The following is a 15,413-nucleotide window of genomic DNA, read 5'->3' as shown; positions in this document are numbered from 1 at the left end:
TTAGCAAATACTTGCAGTTGTAAGAATGGGAACACCATTTACTAAGCATGCAGGGAGAGGACTAGAGTAAGAGCAGATTTAGGGAGGGAGAGTTCAGGTTCTTCTGTTATTCTACTTTCAGCTGTGTTATAATTAACATTCAGTATGTTGGTTTCAGGTGTATGATATAGTGTTTGATATTTTAATACATTATGAAATGATCACTGCAATAAGAGTTCAGTTTTGAGGATGTGGAATTCTGAGATGCTTTTTAGACCTTCAAGTGAAGATGTTGAGAAGGCTGTTTTTTGTAAGTCTGAAGTTCAAAGAAGAGGTTTGTACTGTATGAATAATTTGGGAGGCAACTGTTAACTGATCTAAAGCCAAGAATGGAAAACCCTACGGACGGAATGTGGATGCAGAGCTCTGATTTCTGAACCGTGGAACGTTCCAACATTTAAGAGTTTGAGAACATAGGAAAGATCCAGCAAAGGAGACTGGGATGGAGTGGCCACTGAAGTACAAGGAAAGCAAAAAAAGAGAGAGTAACGTTTCCAGGAAGAAAGTGCCCCTAGAAGGTCTGCGTCAAAAGCTGAAGGCTGAGAACTGGCCATTGGGTTTCTCCACGTGAACATGTTAAGTCACTGATGATCTTGACAAAAGTAGTGACAGTGAACAAGAAGGAAGAAAGCCAGACGGAATTGGGTTCGGGAAATAATGGTACTGACTTTAGCTTCAAAATGTATATGAGACCCAATTAATGCTCACCAGCTCTACTGTTACCACCTGATCCTCCTTCCCCCTGGCTTGGAACATTCCCGACAGCCCCCTGCCTGGTGTCCCCGCCCCGCTCATCTCTCCTTTTCCCTGTCCAGTTACCTCATCTTCTCTCTCTTTCCCTCTCGGTTGCTGACATGCAGTCACACTGGTCTCCTCGTATTTCCCAAGCAGACTAAGCAGCCTCTCATCCCAGGTCCACTGAATTTGGTGCTTTCTTAACTAAAAATTGTTTCACTGTATATTGTCTACTGTATCCAAGTTATTTATTCCTCTCCATTCTGACTTATGTGGTTAATTTCTATTTACCCTTTGGTCACCAAATCGAGCGTTACTTTCTCAAGCCAACACTCACCCTCAAATTGAAGTCATTTTGTTAGCTGCTCTCATAAAACTATGTTTATCTCCCATCATTTATCCCAGATGGCAATTATTCATTCATCGGCATGACTATTTGATTTATGTTTCCTTCTTATGCTAAATTCTAACCTTCATATGGACATTAACTGTCCAGCACTTGGCACCTTGCAAACAGTAGACGATGAAAACATTTAGGGAACTGAAAAGATGAGACCAAGAATCAATGAATGAATCACATTTTTGTTATATAAGGTTCCAAGGAGTAGAAAGGATAATTACTTTTTTACCTGTCCATTAGCTCAGAGTCATACACCGTGAGAAAAACACATGGATGCCTGAGAGACTTGACAATCTTTCAAAATCACGACAGAAACAGAAGCATGCAAGAAAAAGCCAGTCATGCAAGGAAAACATGAAACATACCTTTCTTAGACTATCTTTTCCCCGTCTCATCCTTTTCTTGTACATCTGTCTTGTCCAATGCATCAGAAAGAAGTAACCTTACCCAAAGAGAGGTTTGGCCTTGGCCCTCAACTATAGAATGGTAATTTAAGTGCCTGGGATGTCTTGCCTGATAACGGCATCTTTGTTTACCTGGGGACCCTGGTTTATACTAGATATACTAAAATAGCACTGACTTGTGGTGGGGTATATCAACTCAACCTCCAGAGGGTCAAGTGGCTAAGGTCAACCATGCAGGTGGTCAACCATGTCCATATGACTAAGCCCCAATTAAACTCTGGTCACCAAGGTTCAGATGCGCTTCCTTGGTGGCGATACACCATACGTACATTCCCACCATGGCTGCTGGGAGAAGTTAGCTCTGTCACAAATTGACTGGGAGAGAACAGTTGGAAGCTCCTTGTACAGGAATCTCCTGGACTCTGCACCATGCACCTCTTCTCTGGGCTGATTTGAACCTGTGTCCTTTCACTGTATTGGGATTCCTTGGCGACTCATATGGTAAAGAATCTGCCTGCAATGTGGGAAATCTGGGTTTGATCCCTGGGTTGTGATGATCCCCTGGAGAAGAGAATGGCTACTCACTCTAGCATTCCTGCCTGGAGAATTCCATGGACAGAGGAGCCTGGCAAACTACAGTCCATGGGGTTGCAAAGAGTAGGACATGACTAAGTGACTAACACTTTCACTTTCCTTTCACTGTAAAAGGTCATAAATGTGAGTAAAACAGCCTTCACTAAATTCTGAGTCCTTCTAATGAATGACTGAATGTAAGTGTGGTCTTTTGAATTCCAGAAGCTGCAAGTGAGGGTGACCTTAGGAACTCCTGAATTCTGTATAAAGGTATCCAGCTGGGTGGCATTCACCCATAAATAGAGTAGACAAATAAAATGTTGGTTTTTTTCTTACATTTCTGGTAAATCTTAATCCACTTCAGTATCAGTAAACATAAGCTTTGGAGTCAGGTAGACTTGCTACCGACTAGCTCTAGGACCTAGGGTCTCTCTGACTTTGCTAGACCTCAGTTCACTCCCCACTGAAGTTGAAATAATGATTTTACTTCTCTCACAAAGTCACAAAGATGTTTAAATGTGAAAATGAATAACATTCAATGCCTTCCCCACAATGAGAATTTAATACAAGTTCAATGTAATTCTTACTATTATCATTGTGGTTGGTCTCCAGTTTTCCTTTCCTGTCTTCCTAATCCATAGATATTGGTATCATCCAAATTTCTCTCTTGGGCCTTTGTAGTCGAGACTGCTAGCCATTCACCAAATTCATTCTCCTCTTCTTCCTGAACACACACTTGGAGTTTGCTACCCAGTCTCACCTGTAACAAGTGTGGCCACATGACCCAGTTCTAACCATGAACAAGAGTGATGTATACTGTTTTCAGACTTGGTCCACTAAGCCTCTCGTGGGCATTCCTCAATACTCTGTTCTCATACTGGGTACCTGGGCAGTTGGTCTTTGGGATGGTTTAAAAGTCTTCTGATGAAGTTGTAAGAGTAACTGTCAGTCTGGGTCACTGAATAACTGTGTGGAACAGAGTCCACCCCCAGCCGAACCTGGAACAGTCCTGGTTTGCTCTTGGGTGTATTTCCTTCCCACGTAGGTTACCACCGAGCGTTGAGCACAGTTCTCTGTGCTATAGAGTAGGTTCCCATTGTTCCTGTTGTTTAGTTGCTAAGTCATGCCTGGCTCTTTTGCGACCCCACGGACTGTAACCCAGCAGGCTCCTCTGTCCATGGGACTTCTCAGGCAGTAATACTGGAGTGGGTTGTCATTTCCTTCTCCAGGGAATCTTCCAACCCAGGGATGGAACCCGCGTCTCCTGCATTGGCAGGTGGATTCTTTAGTTATCTATTTTATACACAGTAGTGTATATATGTCAATTCCAATCTCCCAATTCATCCCACACCCTCCTTCCCCCCACCCTTGGCACTCATACATTTGTACGTCTGTGTCTCCATTCCTGCGCTGCAAATAGGTTCATCAGTACCGTTTTTCTAGATTCCACATAAATGCATTAATATACAGTATTTGTTTTTCTCTTTCTGATTTACTTCACTTGTATGACAGTTTCTAGGTCCATCCACATCTCCTCTCTGATATTTTACACTGCTATAAAATTAACTTCCTAAAAACACAGCTGTGATTATGACTCTCTCTTGCTCAGGATGCTAAAAAAATTCTCTATTATTTATAAAACAAACTCCAAACTTAATCCCACATACTAGGCCTTCCATTAATGCTACCAGGCTGTCTTCCTTATTCACCTTCATACACAGTTTCATAGAATGTATGAGGCTATGCATCTCAGTATAGTCATATTTTCCTTTTCTGTGTCATGTTTTTTATTTACCCCATTCTCCACACCCAGGGACCTCTTTCTCTTCTCTACACATGCATCTTGAAATTCCATCTCAAACACTATACAACTCAGAGTACCCATCTGTGCCAGACAGAAACAATAGCTCTATTTCTAAATGAAGATAGCATTTCTTCTGTAACAGTCATAAAAAAGCTGGCTTAAAGCTCAACATTCAGAAAACGAAGATCATGGCATCTGGTCCCATCACTTCATGGGAACTAGATGGGGAAACAGTGGAAACAGTATCAGAATTTATTTTTGGGGGCTCCAAAAGCACTGCGGATGGTGACTGCAGCCATGAAATTAAAAGACGCTTACTCCTTGGAAGAAAAGTTATGACCAACCTAGATAGCATATTGAAAAGCAGAGACATTACTTTGCCAACAAGGTCCGTCTAGTCAAGGCTATGGTTTTTCCAACAGTCATGTATGGATGCGAGAGTTGGACTGTGAAGAAAGCTGAGCGCCAAAGAATTGATGCTTTTGAACTGTGGTGTTGGAGAAGACTCTTGAGAGTCCCTTGGACTGCAAGGAGATCCAACCACTCCATTTTAAAGGAGATCAGTCCTGGGTGTTCTTTGGAAAGAATGATGCTAAAGCTGAAACTCCAACACTTTGGCCACCTCTTGCGAAGAGTTGACTCATTGGAAAAGACTCTGATGCTGGGAGATATTGGAGGCAGGAGGAAAAGGGGACGACAGAGGATGAGATGGCTGGATGGCATCATCAACTCGATGGACATGAGTTTGAGTGAACTCTGGGAGATGGTGATGAGCAGGGAGGCCTGGCGTGCTGCGATTCATGGGGTCACAAAGAGTTGGACATGACTGAGCAACTGAACTGAACTGAACTGAGTGAGTGTTAAAACAATGTATCCATAGATATACATAGATTTATATAGATCAGCCTATCTATGGATAGATTCAGTTACCTAAGAGTAGAGACCCACCTAGGTAAGTGTAGATATAATTCCTTGCCCTCGAGTTCTACCTGAACTCTTAGTAGTAATTAGCTACCGGTAAAAAGATGCAAGTTGTGAATGAATGACACAAACAGAATACACTGACACCAGAAGCAAACAATCCACACAAAATGAAGCCATTTACTGGCTAAAAAGAAGAGTTTTAAAACAGTAAGAAAATTATAAATGTGTATCAAATATAAATATCCTTACAAATTCAGAAATGGAAAAAATCTGGACTGCCTCCCCCTAAAAATCTTTAAGGTAATAATAGGTAAAATCTGTCTTGGATGGTTTAGATCTGTGCTGTCCAATAAGCAAATGGTGATTCAACATTAGGAATGGGATAAGCACTAATTGAGATGTGCTGTCAATGTAAAATAAAATAAATAGCAGACTTTGAAGACTGACTTTCTGTAAAAAGTGAATTCTCTCATTGATCATTTTTATATCAATTATGTGTTGAAATAGTAATATTTTTGATATATTTGAGCAAATAAAATATAATACTAAAATTACTTTTAGGGGCTTCCCTGATGGCTCAGTTGGTAAAGAATCCATCTGCAATGTAGGATACTGCCTGCAATACAGGAGACCCAGGTTTGATCCCCAGGTCAGGAAGATCCCCTGGAGAAGGAAATCACAACCCATTCCAGTATTTTTTCCTGAAAAGATCCCATGGACAGAGGAGCCTGGCAGGCTATGGTTCATAGGGTCACAGAGAGTCAGCTATGATTGAGCACAACTTTCTGTCTTTCTGTCTGGTGGTCCAGTGGCTAGGACTCTGCACCCTCAATGCAGGGGGTCCAGGTTTGATCCCTGGTCAAGGAACTAGATCCCACACACCACAACTAAAGTTTGCATGCCACAACCAAAGACCCTGCATGTCACAATTAAAACCCGGTGCAGCCAAATTCAATTAATTTTTTTTAAAGCTAGCTCTGTCCTTTAAATTTTTTTAGAAAACAGAATTAATTTTACCTATGCCTTTTTCGCTTTTTAATGTGGCCACTATAAAATGAGGCTTACTTTATGGCTCACATATATTTCTTCTGTTTACCTTTATTAGTTTATAATCACTTACTAAGAGGCAAAAGATTAGACCTAGTTACTTCTCAGTGAGCTGTGAAGCTGTACAATTCTGTGATTTCTCCCAGCAGCCAATGTGATATCATTTAAAATTTTCATAATTTTAGAAAATAAGAGACTAGTGAGGGTGCCTGAATCATGCTAGATCTGTCCACTATTAAGATGACTGGTCACAGCCAGGATCTTCACTAATTCATAGATGGTCAGCTCCTCCTGCTTGGCTCAGCAATCTGACATCTTGATTAATCTGACAATGTTTTTCCAAAAGAGGGATGGAAGTGAAGAAAGATATCAGGCTGTGTCACTATGGGTGATGACACCTAAGCCTGAAGTTAAAGAGCAAAGGCCTGGAGCTTGTAAAGAAGGCACAGGTCTGTGAGGACCTCTCGTTGTAAACAAGGCTAAAATGAGAGCATGCTCATGTGCATATGGGTGTACACACACACACACACACACACACACACACACACACCTGCCTCTTTCTGCCTTTCCATTCAAGGTTTCCAAAGATAAAACAACCTAGTTTTATAACCCAGTTTAACCAATCCCACATGAAGACTCTGTTCCCCTAATCTTATCGCTGAACCAAACTGTGAGGTGAGTGTACCCACTGTTCCATGTTCTACCTGCCTAATTTTCAAGCATCATCATCCAGAGGACAGGAAAGGTGGTCGGGATATAAAGTCTGGGTTTGTTTGCATTGAGGCTGTTTTCCACAGCCCTCAGCATTGGAGGAAATTTTCCAATGAGGAAAGAGAAAATGAACAGAAATCAAGGATGTCAGATTGAAAACCAATATAGTTTTTTTAAAGAAAGATTTTGGTGGATTTTTCACCATTGCTTGGAGAACTGTTTCAGGCAGTGTGATGAGCAAAAGCAAATTACAGAATAGAGGAGACAGAGTGAAGACCCACATCCTATGTTTTCAGCTTTAAGAATAACAACAAGGAAGAAATCTCCATGTCCTAAATAAGTCTCCATCCCACAAGAGGCATGTGACATTTAAGAGAAGATATGCATTATCTATGCAGTAGACTTACTTCAAAGTGGATTAACTCCCCCTAAACTGGAAGCTTGGATTCCAGCCCAGGAGATGCGACTATTTTTCCCTGTTAGAGCATTACTCCCTTCCTTTCTAGCAATTTAGCCTGTTTTCCCCAAAACTGGCTTGGCTGATGTTCATGGCATGGTGTCAAAGGGAGCAGCCCTGTAGGTTCTCACCATGAAAGGGGAGAGAGGATGCCATCGGGGTGAATGGGAAGATCAAAAACTGTGCAAGCTTCAGGCCTTAACACAATGTACTGGATTAGGAAGGAAATTTTAAAAGAGTTACTCGGAACTCATTAGCATAAACTCATTGACGTTTCAAACAGGCTTTTGACTTTTATCTTCCAATGCCCTTCTGGAACTGGAGATCATCTGAGTGCCCATCGGCTCCCAGAGATGTGTCCCTTCCTTGCTGATTGAACAGAAAAGCTGTAATCAATTCATCCCTGACATCCACCAGAGAGTTACTAGGCCAATGATACTGCGCAGTCCACTGTGAAGAAGATACTTATTTCTGCTTGCTAGCAGAGAACACTGCTCCTCCCTTCAAAGTGCCTCAAATCGAACTATGACCTAGAATAAGTCAACCCAAAACACGAATTTGGCTCTAAGACAATGCCCTATTGGTAGAAATTTTATGTGGAATCAAAAACAGATAAACAGAAACTAGTTCAACCAAAATAAACAGAACTAGTTCAACCAAACAAATGAGCACAGCCTGGCAGAGAGCAGGAGTCAAGTCTTTGTAGAAAAGAGCTACATTCACCTCAAGTGAAGCCGACTGTCCACCGTAGTCAGTAGAAGACCCCAGCCTGTACTGAGGCTGGATCTGGCTGTTCCCCATCATTAAGGCTTCCATCCCTGACATGAATGGAGAGGAGGGCCTGTGTGCAGGTGGCAGGCCCAAAGGTTGGCAAAGAGTCATCAAGGAAATGACCCTGTGTGGGGCAGAGAATCCCATAAGTCAAAATAAAATACGTGAGTGAATCACAGCAAAAGAGAAGTTTCCGAACTTGGAGGAACAGACTAAAAATAAGAGATAGTACACATCCCTAAGTAGGGAAATGGGAATATGACAATGGAACACTTCAAGGAAATTATTAAGTTCACTGACCCAAAGCAGAAAAACTGACTCCTGCAACAGGATTTTTCTGGCCGAATGCAGAGGGGCCTATAGTCTAATCTCACCTGGGTCTCAGGCACTCCACAAGCAGGCCACTCCTCAAAATCCTCTGCAAGAGGATGTTTAGGAAACAACTGTGCCCCTTCTGAAGTCTTTGGTACATACTAGAGTCAGAACGGGACTTCCCAGGTGCAATGCAGGAATCCCAGATTCAGTTCCTGGGTCAGGAAGATTTCCTGGAGAAGGGAATGGCAACCCACTCCAGTATTCTTGCCTGGAGAATCCTACGGACAGAGGAGTCTGGCAGGCTAGGGTCCACAGGGTCACAAAGAATCATACATGACTGGGGCAACTGAGCACACGCACAGTCAGAATGGGGCCCTCTGAGGTTTCTACAGTAAGTAGAAACTTGGGACTAAGATTGAAATTCCAGGTTCACCCTGATTTGTCTTCAACTTAAGATGCAGCATGGACAGCTTTTGCATCTGTTTTCTCACTGGTGAAAGGAGGAGAGGGGAGGTGACGTAAGTTAGGGGTCATCGTACTACAGGTTTTTGAGATGACTTTCCACCTCTGACCCTCTGAGGCAAAGAGAATCTCAATGTATGAGTCAAGGGGGTTGAATGCAGAACGAGGAGAATTTCCACAGCCCTGTCCACCCCTGTTAAGCTGGATGCATCCTCAGCTCTACTGGGGACTCTTATCTCATCCAAGACAAGAAATTGAAGTTCTTCCTTTTTTACCTTTATTTTGACATTTTTGCCACTCTTCTTCTCATTTGAGAAACTCTTAATAAGAGGTTCCAACCCAAATCAGCACTCAACAATCAGCAGCAATAAAATGACTGATCATTTTAATGCATTTAGTTCAGAAGAGGGAGCTGATAGGAGAGAGGTGGTCACACCACTTTTTTGCAGGGAAGCAGACAAGGAGGTGGAATAAGGCAATGGTGGTAGGTCAAGACGAGTAGGACTACTTTTATATTTTAAAGTTTAGAACAAAGAAAATCCTGGTTTAGCTTTCTGCACAAGCAGGCAAACCAAAGTGGCATAAATGAAGTTGGTGTAAAGCAGTTTGGTTAGTAAAAGCCAAAAATTTGGAAGCAAGGGAAGTCTCAGCAAAAAAAAAAAAGGGGGGGGGCATTTAAATGTTTTGAACAATCTGCTTCTTCCTCTCTTCTGAGAAAAATCTTTTAGGTAACTGTAATAAGAATGCGTAGGGTTGGTTGCTATCTGGCTTCAGCAATATTAGCCCACAATTATGGGGTTTTTTAGAGTCACATCTTATAACTCCTTCCATATAAGATCTCTAAATAAGCCCTGAGATAAGAGTGTCTTCAGGGAAGGCTTTCAATTTTCCCTCTACTGTTAAACATCCCCAGAGTGTTTCCCGTCACCGTGACAATTCATCAGGCCACCAAGATGAAGTGACCACAACCGAAGGGGCTGAAAGATGAAGGATCAGCTCAGCTACACACAACGCAGCCTTACTTCCTGCTCACTCTTTCCAAAACGTGCACCGCAGCCTCCCACCACCAGCCAAAAATACCATTTTGATGAAATATTAGAGCATAGACCTCTTTACAGTAATCTGGAAAATAACACCTTCTAGTCAAGCTTTGGTTCAGGAAGGAAACTTTTTCTAAAAGCATTTTTCTGCTAACTCTTTCCAGCATCAAACAGGGATAGAGTGTCCTTCCTCACACCCCCACGGCACTCTTTGCACCCCACTATGCTTGGTGTCACTGCCCATATTTTGGTGTCAATGTCTTTTCTGCATTCTAAGCTTCTTGAAAGCAGAAACCATATCTTCCTCACCCAGAATCCCAAGGAACCAAACAGGTTCCAGAACAAAGCAGTTACTCAACATATGGTGATCGATCAATGAATTCATCAGTGACTTAATTTCTGAATAAATAAACCTACCGGCTGTACAGTTTACAAGAACGTTTACATTCACAGCCCCATTTGATCTTAACAACAACCCTGAAGTCCCCCTGAGGGAGAAGTCACCATTGTTCCCATCTATAGATGAGGGCACTGCGGCTGAAAGAAGTCAAGTGACTTAACTAACGTCACACGAGGGGCAGAGAAATGATTTAATGAATGTGTGTGCACAGTCAGTCGTGTCTGACTCTTTTGCAACCCCAAGGACTGTAGCCCGCCAGGCTCCTCTGTGCATGGGATTCTCCAGGCAGGAATACTGGAGTCGGGTGCCGTTTCTGATTCCAGGGGATCTTCCTGATCCAAGGATCGAATCCACGTCTCCTGCACTGAAGGCAGATTCTTTACCAATGAGCCACCTGGGAAGCCTGATTTAATGGGTGTTTCTAAATGACGTAAACTTTCATTAGAATCTTGCACCTCAAATAGAATCCTATGAGTTTGGATCAGAGGATCTGGAACATCATGGATAATAAACTAACATTTTTTGGGTCCCTGATTCTTAGCACATCCTCATCAGTGGTCCATGTATATTCCTTTTTAAATTTAACTTATGTTTGTTTATGTATTTAATTCTTTTAAATTATGTAAGCACTGGTGTCAAAATATTCTATATTCTAACCTTTTAAGGGTTTATTAAATGACTGTCCTGGAATAAAGGGAAACTTACAGGAGGGCAAGGGTCTTCCCAAATACCAACTCAGCATACACAGGTGTGACCTGAACACTCTAACTGACTTAAATTCAGATTGCAATCTTCAAGTTAACAGCTTTCATAGATGTCTTTTATATAAAACATTAAAATTAGCTAATATATATAGCAGACTTCATCAAGGAAGAAAGTTTCATTTCAATTAGATTCAGTCTTTTGCCAGGTACTTCATGTATTGCATACATTGCTGTGTGTCCAGAATATAAAATAAGGATGTTAGTAAGTGTGTTCTTGGGGAAGAGGGAGAAATATTACAGTATTAAATGATATTAGGTTATGGCATATGTGCCAAAAACAAAATTTAGTTTACAAAGTCCTTTCCTTTCTGGCACCCTGCCAGATGGTCTTTCTTACGGGAGGAAGAGAACATGGATTATTCCCTCTGTTCAACTCAACCAGAAAGGCTAGACAAGATTCATCAGGACCAGACTGGAATAATCTCAGAGCAGCCTCCTCTGGCTTCATATTGTTTCTTACATTGCTTCAGGAAGGGACAGGCCTTTCAGTCCATAGTTAGACATGCCTTCAACCAAGAACTTGGCTCACCGAAGACTCTTAACAAATGTATTCTAATTGACTTAAGAAATTCACACTGCAATCTTCAATTTAACAGTTTTTATAGATGTCTCTTAGATAAAACATTAAAATCAGTTAATATACAGCAGATGCAAACTATTATATAAAAGAATAGATAAACAACAAGGTCCTACTGTATAGCACAGGGAACTATATTCAATATCCTGTGAAAAACTGTAACGGAAAAGAATATGAAAGAGAATATACACATATGTATAATTGAGTCACTTTGCCATACAGTAGTAACTGGGCTTCCCCGGTGGCTCAGTGGTAAAGATTCCACCTGCCACTGCAGGAGACACAGGTTCAGTTCCTGGGTCAGGAAGATCCCCTGGAAAGGGAAATGGCAACCCACTCCAGTATTCTTGCCTAGGAAATCCCACTGACAGAGGAGCCTGGCAGGCTACAGTCCTTGGGGTTGCAAAGAGTCAGACAAGACTTAGTGACTTAACAATAACAACAACAGTAGAAATGAACACAACATTGTAAACAAACCAGACTTCAATAAAATAAATTTTTAAAAAATCAGCTAATATACCCACCCCACTGATACAAGACCCATTACCTTTGGGTTAGGAGAGGAAACATAGCAGACAGGAGCACATGGAGTGCCTGGAATGTAAAGTGAGGTCATCCTCTCCCAGTAAAAATGAAAAAGGAAAGAAGAGCACCAAAAAAGAAAAAGGCAGCTTGAGCTAAGGAAATCAAACTTGGACTTTACGACTTAGTCTCTAAGAGTAAACTGTATTCATCGCCAACTTGGCAGGCAGGGACCGATGAAGCATGTGCACAGAAGTACTTGTTATTTCACAGCTGCTGCTGCTGCTGCTGCTGCTAAGTCACTTCAGTCGTGTCTGACTCTGTGCGACCCCAGAGATGGCAGCCTACCAGGCTCTTCTGTCCCTGGGATTCTCCAGGCAAGAACACTGGAGTGGGTTGCCATTTCCTTCTCCAATGCATGACAGTGAAAAGTGAAAGTGAAGTTGCTCAGTTTCACAGCTGCAATCCCAGGCAAATAGTGCTTAAAAGGATTCCTGAAGTTTTTAGCCTAGTCTTCAATATGTTTGACTTCATAAAAGGAGCTATGTTCCTGGAAATCTGAAAATGGAGCCGGAGCTTAGATACTCAAAGATGGGTCAGTGAACAATACTGAAAATGATCAAGTCTTGTCTGGAGCTACAGGAATCCTGAGAATGAGAAAGACACACATGCAGTGAAATGACGTTACATGAAAACGCCGACACCTACGCTCCAGTCCAGAGTCGCTCTGGGCTCCTTCGCTGGACCGTTTGCGACAGGAAGGCTGAGGGGATGTGCAGGAGCCAAGTGCTGCAGGCCTGCCCGAGAGATTGCTTTCCTGCAGCAAGAAGGAAAAAAAAAAAACAAAAAAAAAACAAAAACCAACATCAGAAGGTAATACAGAGCTGAAAATTTCCCATGGAGTAGAAATGATGCCTGAGTTAGTCTTGCATGTGTGAAAACCTTTGCAAATGTACTGGAATCTCTAAAGTGCATGGTGAGAACCAAGGATGGCAGGTCTCAAAAGACAGGAAGGTTGAGGGGGCCACCTTAGGGACATTCAGGGGAGACAGCAGAATGCAGGTCTCTGTTTGCAGAAAAAGACCTAAGGCTGAGGTGGTCACAGTCCTTGGACAATTTAAAAGCTGCCAGAGACTAAAAGCACGCAAAGCAGGCTTGTGAGATCTTTGATTAAAATTCCTCCATTTCCCAGCAAAGAGCTCTCCAAACTGGTTACCACTCCCAAGTTCACTGTTACACATCTCAAGAACATCCTCCCTTGCCCTTGCAGAGGATGTCTACAGTTGACTTGAGGTACTAAGTGGAAAAAGACTGATTCGTATCCTGGAAATCACACAATGCAAGACCAATATTTTATCAAAGTCTGGGGTAAGAAAATTCGAAAACATGTTGGTTGGATTTAGGTTTGTTGAGTGGAACGTCACAGAATTCGGGTCAGAAAGGAGGGATGGAATCAGGAGAGGTTGAGAAAGTCAAGACTGACCTAGGCAAAGATAAGACATAAGAGGAGTTGCTTTAGCAAGCAAACATGCCTACTACTGAGCAAAGGGGAGGGAGGAGATAAGGGCAGAGTGGAGAGAATGAGGAGAGCAAGATAAAGGAAGAGAGCAGGGATCACCCACGGAGAGCTTATGGTTCCATCATGAATAATAGAAGGCCAATTTCTGAACAGCTCCATCAGAAATGTCAGACAATGGTCTCAAGCCTAAACAGGAGTGCTGATCTGTGGCTTAACTAAGTGGCTCCCTGGAAGGGAGAGGAGCAGTCCTCTCTGGGAGCGTCCATGTGTTGCTCTGAGAACAACCTGAACTAGAATAAGGGGTGCCTTGTGATGCTGCGGCTCTGAGTCCTGAGTCTGGGGTGGGCTTGGGGTGGGCTTGGGGTGGGGGTGGGGAGGGCAGGAATCCGAGCTTCCACATGCTTCCCAGGTGCTTCTTTCTGTCTCTAAAGGCTTCACGCTGCTGCACAGGAGTGTGGAAGGATTTTAATCTAAAATGGATCTAGACACTATGAAATGGAGAATCTCCCACAAGTGCCCTCAGGCAAACAAAACGTAAGCGCTAAGAGACTGATTTCCAGTAAATGCCTGATTTCCAGGAGACAGAAGCTTATCCCTCCAATGCAGAATATCTGCCAAGCATCTCTCCCCATCCTCAAGCCAATGAACCTGCTGCTTAGAATCTGTCTGTGCTCTCACCACTTTCCTCTCTTTGACCATAAGGACACTGCATCCCAAACTATCAGGAGCCTTGCCCACAGCTCGCTACAGTCTGCGTGTCCCACACTGCACTGCCTCTGCTGAGTGCGTGTGTGAGCAGTTGCTTTAGTCGTGTCCAACTCTTTGCAACCCTATGAACTGTAGCCCCCCAGGCTCCTCTGTCCATGGGATTCTCCAGGCAAGAATACTGGAGTGGGCTGCTGTGCCCCCTCTTCAGGGGATCTTCTGACCCAAGGATGGAACCCATGCCTCCTGCATCTCCTGTTGTATCACAGGTGGATTCTTTACCACTGAGCCACCCAGGGAAGCCCCACTTCCTCTGCTATTCCTGTATAAACGCAATATCTGGCCATTCAAGCTCATTTTAGTTCACGTCCTTCTTTAGGTAGACAGAACAAGTATCTTAGGCAGGTGAGGGGCACTGAATACCCCAGGCCTATCCAGGAGGAGGAAATCAGCAACCACTTCATTGCCCGCTTGACTGCCCATAGCTCCCTACAGCCTGTCTCACGAGACGTGAGCAAGACTGAAGGAACCTGCCACCTCTGACACTGGACCTGCAGATGCACCAAGTCCCCAGGGAGGCCCAGGTCCTCACACAGAGGAGCAAGGCGACACACCAACAGTAAGATGGGATCCCATCAAAGCCCAGCAGAATCTTGCTAATGACAGATGATCTCCCTGCACTGTCCCCTGACCTTTGCAAGCTCCACCCAGTCATGTCACTTGCAAAGGTGAGCAAGGTGAACAGCTGCCCCCAAACCCAAGCAAAGGCTGAACAGACTCCAGAAAAGAAGCCAGTCAGTCATCAAGGATCAAGCACGTCTGAGAGTTCAGCCAGTGTCCAGCCTTCTTCACCCGTCCTTCAGCTCCTTCTTCCCCTCACTCCATTATATATTCCATTTTGTTGAGCCATAAGGAAAGAACACTGGAAGATTCTTCTTCTTCTCCTTCCCCTTCCCCCTCCTGCTCCTTCCTTTCTTCTTCTCTTTCTCCTATATTCCTACACAGGAAGTCCCAGAAACACTGGACAGGTCTTCAGTAGTTGAAAGTGATCGTATCAAGCTTGCCAGCAGCCTCCAGAAGCTCCCATTGGGCAGCAAGGAATGTACGTGCTTTACATAAGCCCCCCAAAACAGTCATCACACATATGTAGGCCTTTAAAGACAGTCTGATGACACAATATTTTTCGCCTCACTTTCATCAAGACAAATAAGGAATAACATCAGTTTTGGCCCCTGACTCCAAAG

At 43.2% G+C, this 15,413-nt stretch overlaps 1 protein-coding gene across 2 annotated transcripts in view; it reads right to left on the bottom strand.

The window, feature by feature from the left end:
* The window catches only part of DGKI (diacylglycerol kinase iota), a 514,485-nt gene that overhangs the window by 319,195 nt on the left and 179,877 nt on the right, over positions 1-15,413 (bottom strand). For both annotated transcript variants that reach the window (XM_018046893.1, XM_018046894.1), the window contains exon 2: positions 12,654-12,762. In XM_018046893.1, coding sequence (XP_017902382.1) covers positions 12,654-12,762 — 109 coding nt within the window. The remainder of the gene's footprint in view (positions 1-12,653; positions 12,763-15,413) is intronic.

Source organism: Capra hircus, chromosome 4, assembly GCF_001704415.2.
Source record: "Capra hircus breed San Clemente chromosome 4, ASM170441v1, whole genome shotgun sequence".
NCBI classification, from domain to species: Eukaryota; Metazoa; Chordata; class Mammalia; order Artiodactyla; family Bovidae; genus Capra; species Capra hircus.
This window is presented reverse-complemented; position numbering and strand designations above follow the sequence as displayed.